Genomic DNA, 26908 nt, shown 5'->3' on the forward strand with positions numbered 1-26908 from the left:
CGACACAGAGAAGCGAGAGAAAGTATGGGACAGGCAGTTTTGCTGTCCTTACTGCTGTTTGGTGCTGCTTTGGCCACTCAGAACGGTGAGACGCTTTTTTAAACACAATAATGTGATTACAGCCTTCAAATTTTCCTTTGCTGAAAAAGGTTAATAGCTGTAGCACGAATCCGCAGCCATCCGCATGACAGCAGGAATACCTGCGCCATAGACTAAGCTGAATCTCCTAATTCTAGCAACTGCATCTTTTGAAATGAATCGTACACACATGGGCCCACGTAAAAAAAAAGCATCTCTCTTTTAGGCGTGTTGCCTGCGAAAACCAGCAGGTTATGTGGATGCCGGTATTTAACTCTAAAATAACGCGTACTTTACCATTATCCTTGGGCAGAGCAATGCGGTCGCCCTGCAGTCCAGCCCGTGGTGGAACCCGGGGACCGAGTTTTCGGAGGCCAGGTCGCCATTCCTCACAGCTGGCCATGGATGGCTGGCTTGTACGCTAGTAACGGTGCCGATTTCTGCGGGGGTGCTTTGATCAGTGACCGACATGTCCTTACGGCTGCCCACTGCTTCTGGTGAGTTGAACCTTTTTGTAACTAGGTACATAGCGACTCCTTTAGTGGAAGTCGTAGGTTTTCCTGACTTGGCTTTCTTGAGTGTAGAGTCTGTAAAAGCCACTAATAACTATTCCTTGCCACAATGTTCCAGCAGAAAATGGTAACGATCGAGTACAATTAACAGTGTCTGTGCGGCGTAAGATCTTTTATTTTCGCTCGCAATAGCCACTCAAAACTGCATTTTCACTGTAGAACACGTTACAAGAGTAAGAACCGCCAGACAACAATTTCGGGCCTTCAGTTTTTCCTAGTCAGCCTAAGCCCGTCCAATGATGCACTAAGGTAACAAGGCACTAAGGTAACAGTGGTGCACTAAACTTTAGAGGTATTTGTGCACTGAACTTTAGGGACATTAGACTTAGAAGAGAAAAATTGGGGAGAAAACCTAGTATAAATATAATAATACAATCACTGGTATTCTAAGTGCTTCTACTCAGAAAATTATGCGGTCACGTTGTACTGCCAGACTGATCTGAGTAATGTTGTGTTGCGATACAAACAACATATAAATACGACCGCTGCAGCGTGGCCGCACCGAATAAGAATAAATGGGCAAAATGAACTTCCTACGTTTTACCATGGTTCTAAGCGATGCCCTCAATCAATCAAAAAATGGATGATCACCGCATGAGATGCTTCATTCCTGTGCAATATTTTGGCCGGCATTGTGTGACAACTACAAGTTGATTTTCATGAGCCATAATGCAATATTTTAAGACATCCATAAACTCATTAAATAAGGGCACGCGGGCAGCTAATATGGCGTCAACGGCAACGACTGTATCGGAGCTACCCAGATGCAAGCATTTCACCTCGTACAACCTGGTGGTGGTATTGTCAGCCACGTAATCGAGAAAAGGTGCCTCCAAAAAGAGCTCTTCGTAAGGCGTGTCAAAGCCACCCCACCACATTTTTCGCCTATGGGGCACGGGCCTTATACTGCGCCACTGAAATTATTGCAAGGCAAATATAATCTGTTCTGTGATCAGCGTCATCACCCAAAATGCGGACGATGGCCTTATGTTTGGGTTTATCACCTGTCATCGATACTGATTCCACTTCCAAGACAATGGATTTACTTTGCTGTCTTCGTCACAACGTAACTGTGTATCTGATAAAGAACACTATCCAGGGTAAAATACCTTTCTCGGTATGCTAGACGACGAGGGTTTCTCCATGGAGATACTTACGACTGGTATACACCATAAAAATACTTCCAGTAATTGAAAAAGCAGTTGGCTTCCGTCCACTTTATCTTCAGAAACATTGTTGTGTGAAACTGCTTTTGAATATCGTGGTTCCGTTTATTCGCAATAGGCTGCACAGTAGCTTTTCTAAAACGAGAAGCGCCAAATACGAACCGTAGGACACGGGTGGGGTTTCCCTAGATACCTGATTGATATAATAAAACGGCAAAGGCAGATATTTGTAATTTGGAAATGAAGGGCTTCGGAGTTGAACTGCAGTGAAACATAAAAACTAACCAGTCCCTCTCCTAAATATAACAAAGGTGCACAGAAGCTTGTCACCAGTCAGCATAAACCGAAACAATGCTCAGAGGCCCATCAACTCCGACCCAAAGCCTGACACGACACAAACTGAACCCAACGCCATTCGCTGGCTGAGCTTGACCTTATCATGAAACAAAACCATACCAAACAAGCGCCAGATGAAGAATCACCCCTAATCACGCAAGGAATTACTTCATCACATACACATTCACCTCCACTGACGTGCCTGCTGTACGGTATAGTCCTCAGCATCTTTCAAATCTATGGCTCATCTCTCGGCATGCGGCGCAGCTTATCAACGGCATTGTTCGTGCAAACCTCACTGCGGTAAATGGGGACATGAGTCTTCGGTGCACCCATGTCAGCTCAGGCGCTCATCTCCTAGCGTGAAGTAAGGCCTGGGAACGGCAGCGTCCGTGAGAAAGACGCAGCGCAAGATCACCTTCAAGGGCTTGGCGATTGAAAACCGTGTCCGAATGGCCCAATAGGAAGAAGTCGCTCTCGTAACGCGAGTGACCCAGGTTCAATTGTGACCATTGGAACTGTGTTTTTTTATGGTGTGCTTGGTTTTTTAGAACACCATTATAAGCCCAAACCACGCAATCAATACAATAGAACCTTTCTTGTCTATACATCCAATCTGAGGCAATGACAGAGGATCTGAGAAAAAACCAGTGTAAGAAGTATCATAGAATGGGCACTGTTATGCTTGTAATCCCTTCCAACTTTCGATATGGGCAGTTTCTACAAAATCACTGTGGTGGTCATGTTACAAAAATTCGGTTGTTTGTTCTTCCTTGGTAAAGTTCGTGTAATTTGGGGAGACGTGTTTGTAAATATATCGGCGTTCCCACTCCAATAACAAAAGGGGGTGGAGCTTCCTGAAATTGTCTATACTTTGTGTAGCCGTGGATGTTCAAAGGAAAAGGGCTGATTTTAGGAGGGCTCGCTATCACTAGCTCCCTGCAGACGTTGCACACCTAACCTTTTTGACTTGTTCCAACTTCTTTACAACACTATGTAACCGTTCGTCAGCAGCCGCCGAGTCAAGATACCATTGTCTGGACTCTCTTCTGTCGCGATGCCCTTGTTGTCAAATTTTATCGGTAGCCCTTCAGTGTGGTGCGCCTTTGGGGCACTTGTAGCTCTTTGCTAAGGACGCCGGAATTTCTAATAACCTAACCGTTTTGAGCTATCATGTGTGGAGCGCAGTCAAGTGAATTCCACGCACCTTTGGCGAAGTCTTCATATGGCACCAATCTGGAGGACTGCAAAATTTCGGTTCATTCGTCGTGATGAGGAAAAAAGTTGCCGGTTCTTCTGCCACGCCCAACGCATGTTACCTCAGTCCAAAGATGTCATTTGCTCATTCAGACGAAGAACCAATACTATCTCCGTGTTTATAACGTGATCAGCGGTTCATTTTTATAGAATAATATTACAGCTCTTCTCCTTTACCTTTTCCAGATGGCGTTGTATTAAATAAATGTCAATACACTTACCCACAAACAGAGGTGCACGAGACGAATTGGCAGCCACACATTCCTTACGCTGTTGAAGACCGAGCGCCGTAGTTCGCAGCCAAAGCAGTGCTCCCACCTTTTTTTATTATTCAAAGCCAGTGCCAGTATGTGAACTTCACGGGCTAATGAAAAAGCAACCTTGAAGAACACACTATATTAGCCTCAACAATTAAGCATATATTAGCGACAAAGGGGAATTGTATCACCTCTCAAAACTTGCGGGCACCTGCTTTTTGATGGAATGAAATTAAACTACCGTAGCTCATGCAGGGCATACCTGGGCATCCTTACTGCAAAAGTTAACTGTATGGCTTCCACAACGAGAGTCCATGCTTCGACAGAAACAAAAATGGCCTCAGGCAAAAACACACGAGACATATCATGGTATATAATTTTGATGAAAAAATTCACTAATTGAATAAGTCACTTTCTCACAATAAATATTTTCTTTTTGACGGGAGTGTCTGATGTGAAGGCTAATAAAAAAACGTTTATAGTCACGAAGCCGCATCTCAGCAAATTAGGACGCACTAAAAATCGCCACATTTCAGAGAATTGTCGAGTAATGTGCAGCATTCTTATGCTGTTTATCTACATTGTCGGTGTTTTTACACACAGGTTTGGCTACGAGTAGACGCATACGTAGCTTACTTTACTGTTTTAATGTTCTGTCTGTTTATTTTCTCCGATTGCGTAAATATCCACTCCTTTAACGATTGCTTTTTAGCTAATTATGTACTTTTCCACAGATGAGAGGCGTAGTGCTGAATTGCCACTTCTTCGCGATTTCTATCATTGCCATTTGCAACGTTCTTTCCCACCTTTCTTTTTAGTTTTGCGTTCGTGTTTTCGCGTCCAATTCTGTAATGGGTATTTTCATTTTGGTCAGTTCATTTATCTAAAGATACATTATTTTTTATAATTTTCTCTTCTTTGGATTTTAAAAATGCCTTTGGGTCAACTCTCTCCATTACGCCATTATACCGATTTAAAGGGTTACTTCGTCAAATATGCATATTAGTGAAAATTCAGGGCGTTGTGTGGCGTGCTCTTTTTCCGCATTTTTACTCTTATTTTCAGTGTTCTTTTCCGCAGGTATTTATTTTTGCGGTAGTGTTTTTGGATGAGATGCAAGGGATACATATTATTGATTTTGCAAGTTCATTTTTGTGAATTTTAGATGTTTCTTTTTTGTTCTTTTCTGGTTTTCAAAGACTCCGTTCGACCAAGAACCTCCATTTACGCTATTATACCGATTCAATGTGTTACTAATGTCAATTGTGCATTTTTGTAGATATTCTGGGCGTTACCTAATCCCGGATGTGGTGGTACTCGGCGAAGAATGCTACGCATTAATCTTCTTGAAAATATCGAACCTCCACTTTCACTGGCCGTATACTGCATCTTATGTAAGACGTATTTGTGACAATCAGCCATATTTTTACCTGGCGTTTCGCCTGCTTCCCCTATTGGTTGATTTCAATTGTAGCCTACACAAAGTTTGCGAACAACAGTTCATTGTATAATTTAAACCATCTTGACCATTAAACGACAACCTTTTGCTCCCTTTAAGGCTTGCACAACTCAAAATAAAGATTTTTGGGACAGAAGAATTACTGGTCTTTTTAACAGCAAAGGGAAAAGTTTGTACAAATCTGGCAATGGCGATGTTGTACGGTAGCCATTAGAATATCAACTATCTATTCTGTCTTTCCAGTCCAGAAAGAGATACCGACTTCACTGTGCATCTGGGGTCTCACAAACGCGCCAGAAGAGACCGAAGTGAATCTGTGCACAAGGTCAAAGAAGTCTGCGTTCACCCTCAGTATCCTTGCGACCGAGTGAGTTGCTCCGTTTTATACTTCCATATAGCGCCGAAAGATGACATGAGGGGTTAAAACAATGATGAGAAATGACATACAAGCTGTAACGAGAAACAAATAAAAACGTTGCTGGTGTATTAATATGCGCAGGTAGAGCTTGCACTAATCGATAAAAAAATATCTTAAAATTTGAAACAAAAACTTCTTTTGTAGGGCTTCACGTTAGGCCCTATTATACAAAACGGTTTTTCTGAATCTACGAAGCGACGATTTGTCTCACCCGCCGCGGTAACTCAAAAGCTAGGGGGTTGTGCTATTAAGCAAGAGGTCATTTGTTCGATTCCCGGCCGTGGCGGCCGCTTTCCTGATGGAGGCAAAAAGCAAAAAACGCCCGTGTGTACTAGATTTCAGTGCACATTAAAGATCATCAGGTGGTCAAAATAATCCGGAGCTCTGCACTACGGCACGCCTCATCACCTCCGTTGCGTCGGCTCGTTAAAGCCTACAATCAATGAAACAACACATTTCGTCTCTGTACGAGCACGTGTATTTTCCGTGAATCCTTCGGTGCGCAATAGTGAATAGATTTATATGTACAGTTAAACCTAGGTGTAACGAAGTTGACAGGCCTTCGGAATTTTCCGTTACATGCTGATTTCGAGAGAAGGCTCGCAGAAATAAAGCAGAAACAAAGCTAAAAGGACAGACATCAGTGAATGTGAACTCACCCTTCATTGATCTTTTCACAGTCAAAAACTGCGTCAGTTCCGCTTGCTGCTTCCGCACGAGCTTAGGCACTCTCAGAAGAAGCAAGTTCACTAACCCCGGTATTCACAAACGCATATATTTTTAAATATAACCTTCCCCTTGACACTTTTCGGTGCCTTAACACGTTTCAAAAACCAAACATGTGTTGCCAGGGCGTTTTTTGCGTACCTTATGTACTATACATAAGTCAAAATTGTTGAGAGGGTGCTTGCTGGGATACACAACAAGGCGGAGACATTCTTGATCTCGCTGGTAGAGGCGCCATTTAAAATTGTGAGCTTGTCCTGAAAAGACACAACTTTTCGTTTTTTCGCAGCAGAACTGACCACCGACGAACCTCTACGAAAGATAGTTGTGAAGACGCGCGACTTCATGTCGATAGGACGGGCTTGCCGCCTAAAATCTGTATCGAAAAAAGAGCGCACTCACACGTGGAAACGCATGGTAATTTGCGGTACTACAGGAAAGTGTAGTTACTCTTCGTACTTTATGTGGTGTCACGCTAAACAAGGAAAAGCACAAGTAGATGCTACGTTAGCTGTGGGATGGTGCATGCCACTCCGTTGATCATCATTATAATAACGAATTTTCTTTTTTGGCGATTCTGGACGTTGTCGTGGCTGCTGGCTCTTAACAGTAGTGCTATTATTCGGTAAGTTAGTTAATTTCTTCGATCTATTTTACCACAGAAGAGCCAAAAACCTTGACTGATCAGCTTGTTGACTTCGTCATGTCAAGGTTACCCGCCGCAACGTTTTGTTACTTACAGGTCGCAAATTCACGGGCTTCAAAGGAAGTGGCAACGAGAAATTGATAAACTTCGTTAAATCAAGGAATTCCTATAAAGACATTTGTTACATTCATGTTTAATTTATGGCGCACAAAAGTTTTATGTGCTTATCAGCGTTTTTTTTTTAATTTTGCGGGTGCGCTGTTCACAAATATAATTACGGGGGATCACTTCATGACTGAGCAACCTACTTTCCTAGCTGTGTTTTATTGCCAAGAACCTAGTAGTATACATCTGCCATTTGCAAGAAAAAACATGAAGCCTAACTTAGGAAACCCCGCTGCGAAGGCTGTTTTTTAAGCTTCTTGGATTTTCTATATTATAACTCACTCGTGCAAGTGTTGTTAAACAACTGAGCGCGAAAGCTATGCGTTTAGGTGGTGGCTCGAGGCCGTGGTATTACGTCGTGCCGCACCTTTTCACGAACTAAACATGACATTGCTCGGAACGTCGTATCTTCAACGTCAAGCTAAATTAATGTTAATTATACACATAGATCCTTTTCTTCATTTAGAGATTTCAGTTATTAGCTCGTCAGCCGCACCCAAAGTAAACGTACTAAATGTATTCATGTGACGTCGGGCTATAGGCATGATTTAGAGCTCAACACCTCATTGCGGTCGGTCGAGCCAAAATGCTAAGGGCTGCCTTCTATTCGGTTAATTTTCAAGCGGTCTTGTCGTGAACATCAAATTTAAAAACAGAAGCAAAATCACTGTTTACTTCACCTTGTGTTCTAACGAAAACCAGAGGGTTGGGGCCCTTCTCGCGAGAAGTATGTGAGACCGAATATCATATATTTGGTACCATGAGCTATATACCAATAAGCTAACTTACCTAAGAGGGGCGTCGTTTATGATAGAAGGAAAAGTGTTCCGAAATCAATTTATTTTATAAGCAAAGATCAGAGATTGCAGTGCGTAATTACTCCTATCGGCGTTTACAACATCGTCAAGGAGTGATGCAATTGTGGGTGGTATCGTAGAAATACGCACTTTGTTTTCTATTAGCCCTGCCAGAACTGTGGCTGCGACCAGTAAAATGTCGTGTTTGTCAGTGGACACACCAGCCAGCCAGCCGTTTGCTAGCTGGTAACTGAACGCTTGGGATCAAGGTGGCTTCTTTCGCAATAACCGATGAAGCCCTGGTCCAAGAATCGTGCCTAAATTATATTGGAAATAAATAAAGTAACTGCTTAACACGTGTTCGTTTATTTAAGTAGTTTCTTTTACTCAAGCTTTTTTGTGGTGCTTGCGAGCTGTTCCATCGAGTGGCCGTGGATTAGGGGTATGTGCGATATACACTCTTCTGCATTATTTATTATGCGGCTATTGGGCTCGAGCGTTTAGCCTATGCCAAAGGTTGTTGCAATCAGGAACGCTACCCTCCAGGCAACGATTCCTAAAACTGATCAGCTGTTCGAGTGAATGGTTTTTGTATGCAAGGTTTGAAGTTATAAACGTCAAAGTGGTTGAAAAACAAGTTTTCTGCACCATAGTGTTTAGCAAACTAACCACGTTTTATTTACCATAACACTCGGGTCGTACTGCACACATTGTGCGCTCTCCCCGTTTCACTTCGCGCACAATGGGTGCAGTATAGCACGAGTGATTACAATGTGAGTATAATAAGAGTACCAAACGAACCCCGGACATTGTGCAATACTGGTCGCGCCATATGGCACTTGTAGTAGGAAACACACCAACGCGTGTACCCAGGGCCGCTGACAGGCAGCACGAGGAGTACCGCAGCGGTACGGCTGGCGTTACCGCAATGGTGCGGCCAGTGTTGCCTTTTCCTGAATGGGCTATTTTTGATACAGTGGCTGTATTGCGTCATTCACTATCGCGAAAATCAACCATCGGTGTATTTCTTCATATAGTAACACTAAAAAATATAACATATGTATTGATGTTTCGCCTCAGATGTTCGTAACGTTTTTTATTTCTTTTGCTTGACACTTTTGACAAGTATGAACTTTGTCACCAGAACTAAAAGTTTCGAAGTAGCGTTGCGTATATAAACGTCTCGTTCACCGTATACGTCAGCTATAGCCGAGGGGATGATTTGAGGGACAGAAACATGCAGACGGACACACAACCAAAATTTCCGCCTCCATGTAGCACAAGAAAAACCCAAGTAGCCCAAGTAGCCCAAATCTATAAAAGCAGTACCCTAAAGCGAAATCTCGATATCAGCAACATGGTCTCGGTGCCGCAACACGCGCTAGAGCCTGGGTGACTTCTTTGTACGTCCCTCGAATCCTATATGCTTTCGTAGTCACTTGCCACGTTTAACTACACAGGCTCTCAACTACTGTTCCTGTGACTTCGCGATCTCGCGTGGATTTTTTAGCGCGTCTTTTACGTGGTAGACGATACCCCAGGCTGCCTTTCGCCTCCACACTCTTAAATTCATTGGAGTATTTGTTGAACCCCATGACTCTTTGAAATCGGTGGCACTTCTATGTACAACTTTACGCGCAACTGTTCCGTTTAAAGCGAAGCTTTTGACGTCCCTGCACTTTTACTCGGGTTCAGAGAAAGTCAGCGCTCGTCCTGTCCTGTTCAGTTCAGTTCAGCGTGAGTCAGTTGTTCAGTTCAGTCGTGAGTCAGCGCTCGTCCTGTCGGTTCCTTTCGTCCACGTCTTTTTCCGCGCTGTTGTCCAGAATGACGCCATACCAACTTGCCCAGCTCACCACTCTGTTACAGCTTAATATTTATTTCACAGTGCAAAAAAATGAGCGGTGCTTTAGTTTACATAAAATATTTCTCATTTCGCTGCGCTGATAAGGTTTCTAGAGAACAAAAAATAATAAGCTATTTTGTAACTCTGGAACGAAAAAGTAATGAGCCAATTAGCAGGAGATTTTAAATACAACAACATGGGCGCAAAATGGACCGAATACAACGTTATGTACAATCACCCACTTGCAAAGAAGTGGGGTGAAAATCGAACCTGGGCCCCTCGTGTTATGAAGCCGATGTCTATGTGATCGCCCATGCCGACACTTTTCTTTATTACCCACAGATGCACAATGGGAGCAGGGTGGACTTTGTGAACTGTGCATAGACGTGCAAAATAAGACAGAAAATCCCCATTCCGTCTAATCACGACGATGGTTGAACGCTAGGGGAAGTCATAGAATTCTCATACGATTAAAGCACGAGTGAGCACAATCGCAGTGCACTAAACCGTCCCTACAAATAATACATTTTTTGACGTGTGGGTCCGCTCGCTTTTGAATTATTTTTAGGGGGTTGCAATTATTTTGGAAAGCTTTGCGTTGACCATCGTTTTCGTTTCGGCAGAGGGTAACCACATTCTTTATGTCAAAGTATCGGTTCTCTGGAGCGGGAGACCATAAATTATTGCAAGCGTTTTCCCATTTCAATTCAGTGATTATGACACCGCGGAGCATGAGCTGAATAACCAGATTTTCTCGTTTTCTATTGGTGGTGAAATTTCTGAGTGGCGCCACGTGGCTCTGACGTCGGCTTAGCGACAGGCGCCGTTGTCATCTGCTACCCTCGCGCCGCTGCTGTGCGCTTTAGTAGGGAAGCAGTGCCTGCGTTATAAATCACCCGCTTTGGTGCTTTACTGCGTTCAAAATGGCATTTCCAGTAATTCAGTTATTTTGCCAGCTCCTCACACCTCCGTATAATTTCAAGCCGTATCCCTCACACGTTTACAACACACGAGGAGAGAGGGAACAACTTTCTTCAGAGCATCACTTAGATGATAGTAACTAGTTTTAAATGCAGAGTATATCTTTAACCCTGGCGTTGTCGGCGTGCCTCGGCGTCCGCAACAGCCGTTCCAGGTGCGCCCTCTCCCCCACTCCTCCTCTCCCGCATCACGCTACCCTCCTCGCTCTCAACAACATGTCCGCACACCTCCCCATACACTATATAAAAAAATAATACTTACCGGCGCCTGGTTTCGATCCCACGAGCGTGCGGGCGGAATGCAAGGTACATGGTGCTCTACCCACTGCGCCACAAAGCCGACACAGAATGGAAGGCTACGAACGTGCCTTATATCCTTGACTCATTCAAACTACGTCAAGAAGCTGCTGATACAACGCATTCACCACGTGTTGGCGGAACGCGAGGTACATGGGGCTCTTCCCACTGCGCCACAAAACCGACACAGAATGAAAGGCTGCGAACGCGCCTTATACCCTTGACTAATTAAAACTACGTCAAGAAGCTGCTGATACAACGCATTCACTACCACCAACTCCCCAAACACTAAACATTAACGCAATACAGCCACCCCGTATACGACGCATTTACTCGAGTCCCCCTCGCGGGGAGATGGGCCCTTTTTTTCTAGCCCATTTCATGTTTAGCGCTAAGAGCTCCTCGATAAGTACACAAAATGCTTCGGCTTCCTGATATTATTTTTGAGATCCTCTTATGAAGACTCATCAGCCTAATGCTACGCACCAAGCAGCAGGTCCTTACACGCGTAAATTTTCTGCATCGTCACAAACGTCGTATTAGGTGGCTTGAGGATGTTCAGGAGGCTCAAAAAGTTCATGTGGGTATTTTCTGCAGGCTGTAAGGCATACAGTACCTACTTCAGACATTGGCTTTCGTTATGGCTGCGTGCAAGAAGGTGCATATCCCCAGCGTGCGTTCGTTTATTCGCATGCAGATGCAATCAGAAGGGCTGTACTACTCCACCACGAAACGCCGCAGACAACGCTGTCCAGCGTACTCGAAGGCGGATTTTCCGCCCCGAGTTTTTATCTTAACCATCCTTACCGTAACGAACTGAACCTTAACCTACACAGTTATAACATGATTACGGTGTTGAAATCTTGGCGCACTCGCTGAGGAACGCAATAAATACTGTACATGCCGGTTGTTAGTATAACAAGAATCAAAACCGATGAAAATGTCCCAAGAGCTCTTTATTGTTTTCCAACCCCTTCAGGCGTAAAGAACAAAATCTTGCCTACTTAGGATGACGTTACATGAATTGCAGACACCTCTTACCCTCTTGTCCCGTACAGAGTAGCTCGCCCAGTAACCAGCTCAATTTTACTATTAAATAACTTTGCTTCTTCTCCTCCTCTTGAATGCAGTGTTAGTATAACGCATATGTGAACACTGGGGAGATAAGGCTTTGGGAAATGTTCCAAAACATACCTCAAGGTGTCAACAAACATAGTGTTCCTATATTTTTTCTATACACGGTAATCGTTTGGCCGAATAGGCCTCCCTAAAGCTTATAAGCCTCGAATAAAGTCCGCACGCGCCTATAAACAGAGTAAGTTACCTTGAACTCAAGCAGCATTTTTGCGCCCCACATTGCATTTAGGCATACTTTCATATCATGACAACGTACCGTGATATGGTAAACTATTTTGCACCCCCCGTCAAAGTTACAAAAACTGTTTTACATCACATACGGTTACCGGGAATTGTACCACCTTCTGCCAAAGCCGGCAGTTCCGCTTTCCTGGAATTTTTTTACTCTTAAATTTTTACTGCTGCCGGTAATTATACTCTGTCTGTTCCCTCTGTTCGAAAGATTGCTGTAACAGAAGCTGACTCCTAGCTCTGAGTCTTCGCGCACTGCCCAGCACCGGCTTCCTGGGAATGGGGTGACACCGGCAAAGTTCCTTCCGGAGCGGTATCAAACACCATACTTTAAATCACGCCTTCGGCGAGTGTATGCCATCTTAAGTCTTTTATTATCATAAAAAGCTTCGCATGGATGACGTCCTGCGCGGAGAAGCATCAGAAGTTAACCCAGTGCAAAGAAACAGCAGGGAGGGTGAGCCCGGCTGAAGCAGACGAGAAATGCGAGAACCGCTAAGTCGACGTCGCAAAGACGCGCTTCGCAGATCCGCCGGCTGTCGCTCTCACCGCACAGGGTCCATAAGTGGCTAAGAGTGAAGGTATATTTAAAATTGGCGCCAGTTGCCGCAACGAGGGTTACGGACCTGGTGCCAAAATGCATATTATTCTGAGTTGCATGTCACCTACAACTCTTGTTACGATTGAGCGCGCCGCTACCCTGTTCGCGCGTGCTACAAGTGGGTGTACATTGGCAACGTACCTATGCTTTGCGGAAAGCCCGTGTTCCTCAAATATCTAAATACATTAGCCTGACGCGCCGGTCCCGCTGGCGGTGAATCAGGCCGTTGCAGCTGCAGAATACGAAAAACAGTGTTCTTTGTGTTGAGACTTGCCCCGGTGAAACAGGCGCCTGAGCTGTTATATCCTCTTTCCCCTGTCTCAGACTCAACGACCGTGCTACAACCGGACCTAACAAAGTCATGAAAGAGTGTGTGTGTCTGTACTGTGGTCGTGTCGCGTGCAAAGCCCTATGTAAGCTGTCTGATCATTAGCACTTCGGTGATTAATACGCCGTTTTTCCGAACGGAGAACCGATTACATTGACAGCATTAGATGCAGCTGTCGCTCTGTTCGAGTTATGCTGTAATCTCGCCCGAAAGGGTGCTGTTCTTGTGCCGTCGTTGTTTATGTCTCACCAGGCAACTTTTTGTCGTCATCACCACGGCCACAACTTTTCCTTGCTGCTCGATCACCACGCCACCACTTCATGACGGGGGCGACGAAGCCCGATTTGGGGACGCCTTCCCGAATATTGCACTGCCTTTTAGAACACAATGTCTCCTTGTCAGAGGCATTGAAGCAGAACTTGCTTGCGTTGGGCCGGAAAACACTACTCGTCCAAATAATCTTCGACCCCAAAACCCAAACGAGGCATCCCCTCGCCATGGCCGCACATATTAGTTACAAAAGTTTGTGCGCTTTGAAGAATTACGGTAAAATATTCGTTGCCGTGTTTACACCCCACCGAATGCGTACGATGTTACCGCCGCTGCCAGGGCGCAAAAAGCCTCTAAAGAAAGCCGCTGCACTTCTATATCCACTCGCCGTCCATCACGAATATTTCAAATGATCGAAAGTGGCCTTGTACACCCGTTGTCTGGGTCGAGACAACAAAAGTAATTGTTGTGGCCACCAGCTACGTGAAACGCTACGCATTAAGCGCCGCTCTTCATAAAGGGATTACGCCGTAAGCGCCTGTCTTCTTAACGGGATTTCCAATAAGTGGCGAAATGTTTTAGCGACGAGAACACCAAGACCTTCAAGGAAAAATCACGAACCGAGAAACAGCTTTCAACAACCAGGTATTGTAAGGAGTATTACGCTTTAGTTACCCGAGTCACCGAAGGATCACAGTGCACCGCTTCCAGACGAACGGACTTAAGGAGACTCTGTAACACGTTTTTTAACTTTTTTTGAAATCCCAAATATTTGCAGAGGATAGTCAGCAAACACATCTGGTATTAGCTTTGGGGTCGCAAAGTACCCCAGTAAAATATTTTGCTCAATGCCAGTCAAAAAACGTAGAGAGTGGCTCAAAAGCCTTTTCTCTCTTTAACGTACTTGGCGTTCTTCGACCTCTGGAATTACGTCATTACAGCGGTGTCATGGTTATTGGCCGGCTTTCTTTCAGTTGCAGAAATCAACGCATTCAATAGCCCTTTTGAAAAAAAAAGCCAAGAAAGCAATGCGGAAACTAAATGCGTATACCTGCTGAGACGAACACATCACGCTGTGCCACTTCATGCTGGCGGTACCTGTAGTTTCCTCAGGGCTTCAAGACGCGAAGAAAAGAGTGAAAGTGTTTATCAGAAGTGTTTCTGAAACTCTTTAAAGGAGCCACGAAGAGAAAACACAAGTTTGGTTCATTCGAAGTATTGCCTCGTTAGAACCATACTGACACCACTTTTAACACAAACTTCGCTCAAATATGCTACATGATTAGTAAAAAAGGGAATGACCATGCGACCCACCAGCTCATTTCCCGCAACAGAACCTATGATGTCACACGAGAATGCTCTGCGATTGGCGGAGGCCGGCAAAAGCAAACGCAAGTTAGGCAGGGCTTACCAGTTTGCATAGTGAGGTATATGCCCGTTAAACATACTGCACATTCCTTTTATGACACTAAGAACGGTGGAGTGAACGGTTGAAGTTCCGAATAAACACGCAAGCGTGTACGCCAATGCGTACGAAACTACCGCCAGCCGAACTCGACATCTCGCCGTCGCCACCATCGCGCAGACGAATTTTCGGGTTCGAGGCTCTTCGGGGCCAACGAACCGTCCCAGCACGCACAGCCGCGACCTTGCTTGGTATCGTAATCCCTTCACAGGAGGTGGGCTGTCATATCGCGAACCAGCAAAGGTAAAAATAGGAACGAGGGGAGTAAGGAACAGCAAGCAGCGACGAGATAGTGACAGTCGTCGCAGTTTCGGAATCGTGTTGGCTTGCTGCTATTGTTAGGAGCTCGTTTCCAGTTTACAAGCACTGAGTACTTTACAATAAAATTTCGTTGCTACATTTTGAAATGCCCAGTACTACGGCCAAATCGTCGAGGGAGTGCGACATCCCCGCCGGTGAGGAGATCTCCTTTCATGTTCTGCCCAACGACCAACATCGGCGAAGCAAGTGGCTACGTTTTGTGAACTTTGCAAACGGAGGAGAAAGAGAGCTAAAGGAAGTACGAGTGTGCTCGCTTCCTTTCCGAGGAAGTGATTACGGCAGGGACCCTTACGTTAGCTCACTCCTGGGACATGCTGGCGCTCGTTGCCGACTTCGTCAAATCGCCGTGAAAGCGCTCTGACCTTGGGGGAAAAAAATGCCGTACACACCGCGCATTGACGCTCGTATCTTTCTGGTCGAAGCAGAGAGCTCGCGCGAACGGCTTTCCATACACGACACCGGCCAGCTGGCATAAGCGATACTGCTACTGAAATTGAACTATTATTAACCGTAATAAAAATACGGCACATACGTTCCAGTCTGTATTCGTCCGTCGCGAGGGGGCTGACGAGGCAGCGGTGCCGATGGCTGGGCGTTCGTCTGTTGTGGTTATCGCGGAATGGTCGCTTTCCGGTCCATCCGCGTATCCAACAACTCTTGCCGCTCGTGCACTTAGAAGCATTGAGCGTTCAAGTGGTGTGAGGTTGTTAAATGCAAGCCAGAGCTTCTCGGAGAGAGTTTTGTTCTCCTGATCAGGCGATTCTATGACTAGGGCTGCGGGTGCACTAGGTTTTACTAGTATTTTTAAAATGGCCGCCGCCTCGGTTTCGGCACGAGTTCCGGTTCCTGTTTGATTCCCGCGTGTGGGTGCTATATGGAGTCGACATACTAAGTATCTGTTTCATGGACCGGCTCGTATGACGCCATTGTTCACGTCACAAAATGTGCAATTTAGCGGGAGATTTAAAATTTTGGCTTAAATTGCCTTATTTCTCTGTGAATACACCATCATTTGCTTCCGGGAAAGCGCTTAGGGTACTATGAAACACATAATCTTTTGAATAAAACAAACTTCTGTTTTCTCTTCATGGCTCCTTTAAGTAACGCCTGCACAAAGCAAGCGTTGATATGCTTTCTTGGCGAACTGTTCGTGAAAAGTTCGAGTGCTCCCCGACCAGCCGTGGTACGCTATTGTGGCGGCGCCATAAATAGCTCTTGCTGACGGGCCCTGGTTGCGAGATAAAAGAGAAAAAGAAGATACACCTCTCAAGATTTATCAGTGCCGCACACTCAAGAACCATTCTGCCTCCTTTTCCTTTAACACGCCGTTGATAGCAGTGCCGCGACAGCGGAGCCTGGACTCTACGGGTGTGGTCACTCTCCCTTAAAAAATTTGGAGCGCTGTACGTTGCAGGCCGAAGGATAAGGCAGCTACAGACTCTCACGCCCCTACCATAGGCCGACGCTCCCAGGGGGGGGCGGGTTTGCGTCTGCTCAAGAACCCGAGGATGATCCCTCTGCCAGAAGCTCCTGCGACAGTTTTTTGGGACCATAGCTTTTTCAACTGCTTGTTGGGCTATATTTTGTACGAGGTTGGAAAATTAAATGTTGTCACTTTTCTGTTGCTAACCAGAATGCTCGTGTTTGATCGATAACATTCCTAACTCTATCGGATCCTTCTAAAATTTCGTGTGTTTCGAGTAAATAATTCCCTGGAAACGCCGTGGCAGTCGTTTCCGCGTCACTCAGCTCTGCATGTTACTCATCCGCTGCGTCTAGGACATTTGTCCTTCCCAGTTTAAAATGAGAACCTTGTATATATGCCTTTGTTTTCTCCACCGAGAACTTCCGTTCTTGGCTGGCAATTACGATACTCCCTAATGCGATATTTGGGCGAAGAAGCAGTGGGCTCGGGCAGAACTCACTCGTTAGTTCTCTCGACGGCAGCGGTGATGAGCCTCTGCGTCGGTGGCGCGAAGTGCGTCTGAGAAAGGGACCGCGAACTGCGCCTTGAGAGGACGCACATCATAGTCACGTGCACGCCCCTCACGTTTTCGCCAAGTTTGGCGCCATCGAGCGACTCATTCGGGCAACGCATACTGCCCCCTTTTCTCCCCAACCGCACATATTCGGAGAGCGCTGTCTTGCGCCGCCACGGCCTCCCTTTCGAATTTCGAGACACTCTCCTCCTTCGTTTTGTTTCATCATTGGCTTTTTCTTTCACTCGTCGGTCCAGCCATCCTTCGCTCGATCACGACAACGGCGACGCGGCTCAGCACACGAAGGAGCGACAAAGGGATGCTCCCTAAAATAGCTTGCTACAGAACCCTTTGCTCTTCGAATGCAAGTAAAGCCCGGGCGGTGTATAGTGGTGAGGGCAGCGAAGTATGGATGAAAGCAGGACAGAAGCAGTAACGCGAAAGAAAGAGGGAGAAATACGTATTCATTCAGACTGCCGTCACCGTAAGAGCAAGAAGGACGTTGAAGTGCCGCCGCTGGGCGTGGTTACGTGTACGGTTACGTCAATATGTCCCGCTACCCTGTTCACTCAGCTGCGCCTCTCGTGCGGAGCCATCAATGAACGTGAAACATAGCGAACGTGGAACCATTAGAATTGTGCGTGTCTTTTTTGGGTCACCGCTCTAGCTTTCTCCTTCAGGTATAATAAACAACATAGGAGCCGTCAGCATTTTCTCGAACTGCAGGGTCCATCCAACGTACAATATATACTGAAGGAATTCGTCACCGTTCTCTCTCACGAAACCAAAGCTGTGGGATACTGAAGTGTTGAGGCTTGGCGTGTTGAACGAGCTGTAATGGTCGGACGCTTTTCGCATCGCAATAACACTAACTTGTCAGGCTTCCAGCGGAGCCTGCGAGAGCTGAGATCTTTAGCTAATGCTCACACCGCATCTATAGGGAGATTGCCGTATTGTCCTAGGTGTTTGAGCGGGTGCCGCAGAGTGGTCGTATGGTATTTTTCACTCCAGCAAATTTTTCACTAATACGCACTTCGCTGCTACGGATTAGCTCTACGTGTTGAAGTTATGGGCAATAAATTACCCGTTGCAATTACTCTGCGTGTTTAAATTACACTACGTGCTGAAATTACGCGTGATTAAGCCTTGCTGGAGATTATTGGGAGATGCGCTTGTCCCGCGGTCGGCACAACGAGGCTGATAATGATGGTGGCGATGAAATATTTCTGTAGTACTAGCAGTATCCTCGCACGAGCATTTATTTGATCCTAAAAGGAAATCAGAGGATGCGGCGGGCGAGAAGCTGCCCTAATAATGCAAAGCAAACCATATACATCGAACGCCCGCTAAGACAATCTCGAACGGACCATGACAAGTTTTTCGTGTTATCAGAATATCTCCCGAAAAAAGAATCTGCAACTCGCCCAAGTGCATGCAAATATCTTCCTTCAAGACGGGGAATGAAGAAGACTTGAAAAGAATAACAGGGCAAAACGAAATCAATTATTTTAGTGCGCAACTTCTTTGAAGCCTGTCTTCAAATGTTCCTGCCTGGTTTTATTAGGTCCAAGCGGCGACGGAAAGCGTACACCCGTTACCTCAAGCGACAACCCAGCAGAGGCAAAGCGGGGACTCCTCGCTTTCTCGGGGGTGACGCTGCTGGAGTCACGACGAGAGCCGAAGCGAACACACATGCTCCCGCTGAGAAACGGCATGGGTCAGGAGAGCTGCTACGTACGCCAACTCAAGTCTCCGTGGTCAATTTTTCTAACGTTTTTATCCTCCTTGTTTTGGGCCTCTCTCCGCGGGAGCACACCGGCCACAAAACGCGACTTCACTCGATTTTTATTTGCTTTGTCGCTGGCTCTGGGGGCTGAAGTGTAGGAGACTTGACACTTTCATGCTCGGGTCTTTTTTTTTCTCGCTCCCGCACTTCCTCTGCTTCGCTTCACGCTAAGGTTTTCTTTTAGTTTCCTCTCTTTCTGGTCACGTGAATTCCCCGCCGCACGCAGCCCAGACTTGCATGTTTGCTACCCAGAATCTCGAGCAGTGGTGGTCACGCCGAAAGTTGTTCGTCTTAACCGAAGAGTACGTCCAAAGCTGTTCGTCTTCAGGGAATTTTGTTTTCGTTGGGATTATGGAAAATCAAACAAATACTCCCACGTTTTGGGCACAAATGAGAATTCGCATTAACCGAGTTCGCTTTAACGCGAATTCACTCTAACTCCTTCACACTCAAACCCCTCTATACTGCTCTGGTGTGGCGCCCAGGAGAGTACCTCCTACCTGCCTTTCGCAACATTTTTGCGCACTACGGAAGCCGATGGTCCGCCATTGTTTTCTTGCCGTTGCTTCATCCGCCGACTCCGCGACCGCGTTATTACCTGGAACTGCGTTCTTAGATTTTCAGCATATCGGCTAGCAGAAGCTTACGCTACGGCGGCAGGTTACAGGGGCCCAACTAGGTATCCGCGCGTGGGGAGGGTGAGAAGGCCGCCCCTCAGCAGAACGAATGCGCGGGAAATGCGAGGAATGGCCCGCGGAACTTTAATCCACCCTATGGGAACGAATCCGCAAATGCCCAGACGAGTCCCGGGAGCCGCCGCCGTAGCGTTAGCGGATGCTACCAGCTAGGCTAAAGCTCTTAATATTTCGCTGTGTAAGCTCGGCCTCAGGCCTTCCCATGGGGCTTCCGTTTTTTGCACTCTGACCTTGATAAAGGGCCTTATAGTTTTCATCGTTTTCTTTTATCTACAAGAGCGGAACTGTCCCCATGGCGGCGGATGTGCTGCCGCACAAGCTCCTGGTAGTGTTCGTCTGATGCGCTGAGCCCGCAAACACTTGGTCTTGCATAGATACCCTGAAGATATATAGATATAACGTTATACAGTATTGAAGTTATCTACGTCGACTCAATCCTGGTGCCAGATTGATTGTTTTGCCGTTTCTGAATAGATGGCAACGACAATGCCCACAATTTTTAACTTTGATCAGTCGTCAAGGTCTTATTGGAAAAACGTATGGTAACAGAAATCAGCTCCAACACCTGGGGTTTTTTAACCATGCCAAAAATCAAAGCTTAGTCGACAAGATAAATGTAGAAAATTTTACCTCAGCCGACAAAAGGAACAATTTTCAATCATAATCTAACAAATAAGTTCCGGCCACAACATCAGTCATTGGAACGGTGAGCCCGATGGTCGTCTACTTCCTAAATACTGGGGACCTTCCAATTTTTACAGCACGTAAATAGGTATGTGTTTTCAATGACAGTAATAAAATTAATATTATTTCCTTTATTTTCAATCCGATATTATTGGGGCATGTCGGGAAAAAAAGCTGGGAAAAAAAGGGGGAAAAAAGAAAACGAAAACCAAAAGCAGCTTCACTTGTTTCCTACTCCCCATTGAGGAAAAATACGGAAAGATATTAAGAAAAATTGGCAAACAGGGCAGAAGACGTCGTGCGCATACACGTTGCACACATAAAAATAAAAAGAATACACTATCAAATACAATAAGTAACATGTGATTGTTTGAACAAAAATATCACAACTGGAAAAACAGCCTTTCTCATTCCACATGTTGGTCTTTATACCAAATTTAACGCAATATGCAGATATATAGAAGAACGCCACACGACCATGTACACCGCATAGGTAAAGTTACATATATACATATATGCATACCAATATACTTATACGCGTTCATGCACACCTGAACAGAAGAAATAAATAGCAAGTAAGAACGACCGTCTTTTGTTTCCAGTACTCGCCTAGACTTCCCGCCCTTGAATAACGTAAAAATAAAGAACTGCCCAATTCCAATTTGAAGTCAATTTGTCGTCAATTTTGAAATTTCTTTTTATTGCTAATATAACAACTACGCTGTCTACTCACATCGCAGAGTCCCTGCCATGGTGGCGGGTTTTCTCACGTAGGCGGAAAGCGGAAACGCCCGAGGGTCGATATTTCGGCACTCGTTAAAGATACCCACGTGAACAGAATGATTCCGGAGCCCTCCCCTACGGCACACCTCAGAGCAGGGTGTAGCTTCGGCGCATTAAACCCCACAATCATTCAATCCCTTCAGTGGAGATCGCTGTAGACGATATTATTTCTGTAATTTCATTGCAATACCAGTGCCCCATGTAGCGCGGCTTTTGGTATCGTGTTATGAGCAGAACAATTTCTTAGTCTTACTATAGGTTAAAACCAGGTTTCTCTACCGATGAGTGCTTTTACTTCTATACTGGTATAAAACTGGTATAAAGGTCTATACTGGTATAAATGTTTCCCAGTGTCCGGCCCAGGCTTCGGCGCTACGTTGATAGCTAATAGTAGAACATTAAAAGTCACTGAATGGCATTTGAGCAAAAATTTTTAGAAGCGACCCAGCAATACTAAACATGATGCTGCTTTTACAACATCGCTTATGCGTACTAACGAACACAAGCTGAACAAAAGATTCAGTAATCTTTATGTGAAAACGTCGCCATGCCAACAAGATTCTGTGTGGACGACTCTCTTTTATGTACTTAGCAGGACAAGTTGTCAAAGCCATTTGTGCAATATGGTGACAAGACCGTCCATTACAAATGCCGATGCCCTATGTACATTGCTAAAGGTTTAAGCCAAACACCATCCAACAGTAAGGCCCATGTTCGAAACATAAGCTGCACGGCAAAATTGTGCAGCAAAGTATAAGTAGGAAATAAGTTCAGAAGTGTCCATCTGAAAGTATTGGCAGTCCCAATGGATTTCTTGCTCCCTATTTGTCGTGTACCCTCAGTGACGCAAGGAGGCAATTCTGCCAGTGATTGTGTCCTGTGCGTTTCTGCTTCCTTTCACTAGGCTTATTTAAAAATGATTCGCATGCAAGGATTTTTCACGTCACCGCATAGCGCTGGTGAAGCAAGCTTTTGCGCGACCTTCCTTGTTGTGATGCAAATTTATGACTAGACATCGGGAGGACTGCTGTGACCACGAAAGCTCGCAATAGAAAACATTCTTTCGGCTGATATTTTAGTGTCGATGAATGATTACGATAGAAAATGTTCGGGACCTATTAGCCATTACACTCCAACTGCAACTCAATAAACTAATAGCGGCTATTAACAAAGTTGGTTTATATCTTGCGTTGAAACAGTTCTTCGTTAGAAAATTATGACACAGAAAGCCATGGCTGCGTCAACCCGTCAACCAATTGTAGGTTTTAATGTTTCTTGCGATGTTGCCCTCACGTGCAAAACATAAAATGAACATAAATCTGCACTTGTTGCTTCCAAGAATTCACCTAAATTTTCTTTTTCTGTATTTCCCCTCCTCAATTTATAGAAGGAAGGAAGCTGGCCTCAATTGAATGACATCGCCATCATTACGCTCCGGGACAAAGTGAAGTTCTCTGACGCCATATCTCCTGTATGTCTTCCCAGTGATCGCGAAGCACTGCCAATGGGATCTACGTACCACGTCACAGGATGGGGGCGTACCACATGTAAGTGATACATAATCCGCAACAACGCCTAATGGCACACAAAAAACCGTGAAGACACAGATTTGATTCATGCTATTAGCATATAAAAATGAGCCCAGCTTCCAACATCACACACTCAACCATGAGGCCACCCAAACATGTAATCTTCTCGACAAAAAGTAAAAGCACAAACACGTTGTGCTCGCTTTTTTGCCGAACGCCGCTATCGCATTGCCTCTATCGCGTATAATTGCAAAATACTCGATCTTTGCGATATAGCAAAAGACATCAATGGATGTAAGTAACATATGTTCGTCGCTTGCAACTGACTGACAAACTGGCTGGCCGTTAATTTTTCATCCGTGTGGCCAATCGAGTGATGGACAGAGCGATAGACAGGCTGACTGACTGACTGAATGAATGATTAACCCTTTTACCTAAGTAAGTACACACTGTAAAAGGTTTAAATCCCGCACCGTACGTGGTTGGCGTGGCACGGCGGCCTATATTTTAATTTATGTGTGTAGAACTGTGCAGAAAGACAACCCGCTTACTAGCTGTAACATGACTCTCTCAGGAAATACAAAGTAGACGTCTTGTCCAAGGAATGATCTAAGAACGAATGCGGACGTTGCATTACCCGATGAACCAGTGTGAAGCCGTTGGTGACAGTTTTATGAAGAGCGCCTTGTTAGGGAACAGCGTAGGTGTACCAACCAGTAAGCAGAATTTATTAGGTTGTCCTGAACTTGGTGATGCGTAAATTCAGGCACACAAAAAGTATTCAAGAGATTTCGTGGCCAGTGGTGTCATATGCGCACTCAAAACAGTGGGGAACTGTTTCTTTGGAGACCGGACACTATAAAGAAAGTGCCAGTACGGAAATGAATAAGACAGCGGCTCAGTTTGAACATAAATTCCCTAACGCCTTGCTAGAGACGAGACAAAATCAAGGTTGCAATACAATGGCGCTACATCCGGGCTGTTTTTTTTTTTTACGTCGGAGCATGTTGTTAAATTGTAAAAGGCTGAATACCACATTGCCTCAACGGTCAGGTTTTAGCTCCTTGAGACTGCTATCATTTTGTATATACAAAATAGTGTGTGGGACATTATTTTTAAAAACAAAACAATCTCACTGCGCCTTTTAGAGAGGACTGCGTCCCCACGTAGCCTTCGTCGAGTGCAGGAGGCAGCAGGTTTTTTTAGTGGTGTTTGTCGCTTACAGTGGAGTTGTATAACGCCAAAGGTGACAGATGACATTTTTAATATGGAAATACTTTCTTCTACTTCTCATTTTTAAAATCCATCTCTCAGATAAAGTGAAACAGAATTGCTGGTTGTCAGTTTCTCCTTAAGTGTTGCATGTGGCCTAATAATCAAGCATTTTAATTTTTTCACAGCAACTACAAGAAAGGAAAAGCCCACCGAACTAAAACAAGCCTTGATACAAGAGGTCCCGTGTTCGAAATCGATAGTTAACAGGGACAGATTTATCTGTGTCCGTGGTGTTACCGGAATTCATCGACGAGTGAGTATCCATTTAGGTAGTTCAACTACCGTGATTGGTTTGCCCTAGCTGAACCATTCACTTCCTTTTAGTGAGAAGTGCGTGCACAAAAAAAACTAGCTGTTGGTAAGCTACAAGAAAGACATTCGTATCCATACGACATATCGGCGACAATTGCTTAGTGTTGATTCAGAATGAAATGATCAATCACCTGCACAAGAGAAAAGTGCACACGTAGAGCTACGACGGCAGACCGTCATATCAGATCAAGTGAGTGTGACGTCGGTGATTATCTTAAAAAAACACACGCACACGTGATGAAATTCGCCCACATGACCACAAGGATATAAAACAAAATATTCTGCTAGGGCGGCGTTTATCTAACCTTATTATTAATCGCAGTGGCCATAATGTAATAATATTGCCACAGTGCGCTCATCGCACTGTAATTTCTCATTTTATCATTATTCCAACAATTCAAATTAGCAACTTACGTTTTCTACAGTAGGAGTAAGGACAAACGTTAACTAATTTTGATTATCTAGAAGCGGTAAAAGAAGGGAGGTATGCCCGAATTGTGTTTACTGGTTTGGGCCTGATACTTTTTTTGTATTTATAATACTTTATATTATACACTAGGCATTGTACAGTGGCTTCATAATGCGACGCTTAAAATCTCATTTTCGACTACCTAGGGCGACAGTGGTGGACCAGTGGTTCACGGCAAAAATGGGACATGGACCGTGTTTGGACTCGTTCACTCTGGTTTGAGGTTCTTCAACAATCTTCGTGACGCATCAGCGACAGAAACAAGGGTTTCACACTACGTCAGCGATTTTATACAGCCTTATTTGAACCGGAATTCATCGAAGCTGAACATTTGTGGTATCTAGTAGCGCAACGTTTTGTAGCGGCCCGTAGTTTTCCCCCTGCAGGTTTTGTATAAATATTTTGCTTGTACATGCCCCAATTTGCTGTGACCAGGTAGAAGCACTTCAAACAAAGCTTAAGCTGTATTTTGCCTCTTTCCGGCAATCTCAATAAAGTGATCCCGTGGTGTCCACAGGCAGCAAATTGACCATATTTGACAATAAAGGCTATTTCTGGGGAACTAATAATATATTTGCTTGCACAGATGATTTTCTTGGTGTGGCATCCAAGCAAACCTTTCCTTGCAGCTTCTCTTCTGTGCCCTGATACGATTCAAGGGCAGAAATTGGGGTTCAGCAAGAAACAGGCCTGCCTAAGTATTTATTACGATAAAAGAAAAAAATTAGCTGCAGCCAATAATGAAAACACTCAAAACTTTCATCGTCCATTGCTATCTCGCCGCCAGAAAGCTTACACTTAATGCGAGAAAAAAAGATGTCTCCCTCCTTGAAGATAATTTCAAGCAACATCTGTAAAATTCGGCAACGTTCTGCATTGAATGTTGGAAATAAGTGACACAATTTCTGTCTATGCTTCCTGAGATATGTGGCGTACGCTGACCGCCACCAATCAATCTCCGGCAAAAAACCCAAAAAAGCCATTTTCACCATTGTGCGGCAGTTCATGTAAACTCAATTCGCTTTGTCCGTATATCGTCCCGTAGAGAACCCTGAGGGAGGCTTTCTGTTGAAATTCCATTGATTCAGCGGCCTTGTTTGCCGCTATAAATTAGCAGAAAATATAAGCGTAGAGGCAGCAGTCAACAAAATGACGTGCCTGTTCGAGCGTCCGCGATTTGAATGCCATGACGTTTGGCCTGCTACCATTTACCACTCGTCCCTGTTTTTTCTAAAGTATAGAAATATTTCGAGGACACTGTCTATCTAAGAAGAACAGTATAGTCTAGTGTCTACACGGTGGAACCTCATTCGGCCTTGAGGCTTGTACAGTAAGGTTTACTGGTAAAGAGAACAAGACGCTGTGCTGTACAAGGTCTTTTAGCGATGGGAAACAGGTGTGAAGAATGCAGAAGGGTGTGCCTCGAACGTTTGTTCCTCCTCATGAGGGGAGGCACTGAACGCGCCTTCAAATGGGCATCGGGGTACATTTAGGCAACGTGAGAAGTAAATCTCCGAGTTATTTTTAAGAGTAGAGCGCACTGTACAGACAGTAAGAAATTGCAAGAATTTTACCACGTGTATCTAAACCACACATCGTTCGACTAGAAAAACACCTTTACAAAAACCACTGTACACAGTTTAAGAGATGGATAATCAATGTTCAGGGAATACAAAACAATTTAAAAAAATGTTTAAATAGGCCTCTACAAGTAAACCGCTTCTAAATCGAAGTCTTACTACGTAAGAAAATTATGTCTTACTGATTCGTCTGTGATCGCCAAAAGCGAACGGCAGGAACCCCAATATTCTATGTGGATGATAACGACCGTGGAAGCGCTTCAAGAAAAAAGAAACGCTTCTTGTGGGCGGATCTTAAACAGGGTCCCTTGCGTTACCAGATCCACGACTGTCCGATGGGGCCACTTTTTTTATTGTGAGAGCCCCATTCCCAAAAGCAAAAGGAGATTTAATTTCGAGAAGGGTCACGAACGTGCCAACATTGCACAGAGAAATTATGCACTCCTCCGCCTAACAAAGAGGATGC

The 26908-nt window shown here is 44.9% G+C and overlaps 1 protein-coding gene across 1 annotated transcript; it reads left to right on the forward strand.

Annotated features, from left to right (window-relative positions):
* LOC144146180 (chymotrypsinogen B-like) lies at window positions 1–25415 on the forward strand. Its single transcript, XM_077678149.1, has 6 exons — window positions 1–85; window positions 392–575; window positions 5369–5492; window positions 22665–22824; window positions 24207–24334; window positions 25009–25415. The coding sequence occupies exons 1-6, from the start codon at window positions 25–27 to the stop codon at window positions 25204–25206; spliced, it is 855 nt and encodes a 284-aa protein (XP_077534275.1). The 5' UTR covers window positions 1–24; the 3' UTR covers window positions 25207–25415.
* Window positions 25416–26908: the final 1493 nt, after the last annotated feature.

This window comes from Haemaphysalis longicornis, unplaced genomic scaffold (genome assembly GCF_048455015.1).
Source record: "Haemaphysalis longicornis isolate Haplotype H1 unplaced genomic scaffold, Haemaphysalis longicornis Haplotype H1 scaffold_7, whole genome shotgun sequence".
NCBI lineage: Eukaryota > Metazoa > Arthropoda > Arachnida > Ixodida > Ixodidae > Haemaphysalis > Haemaphysalis longicornis.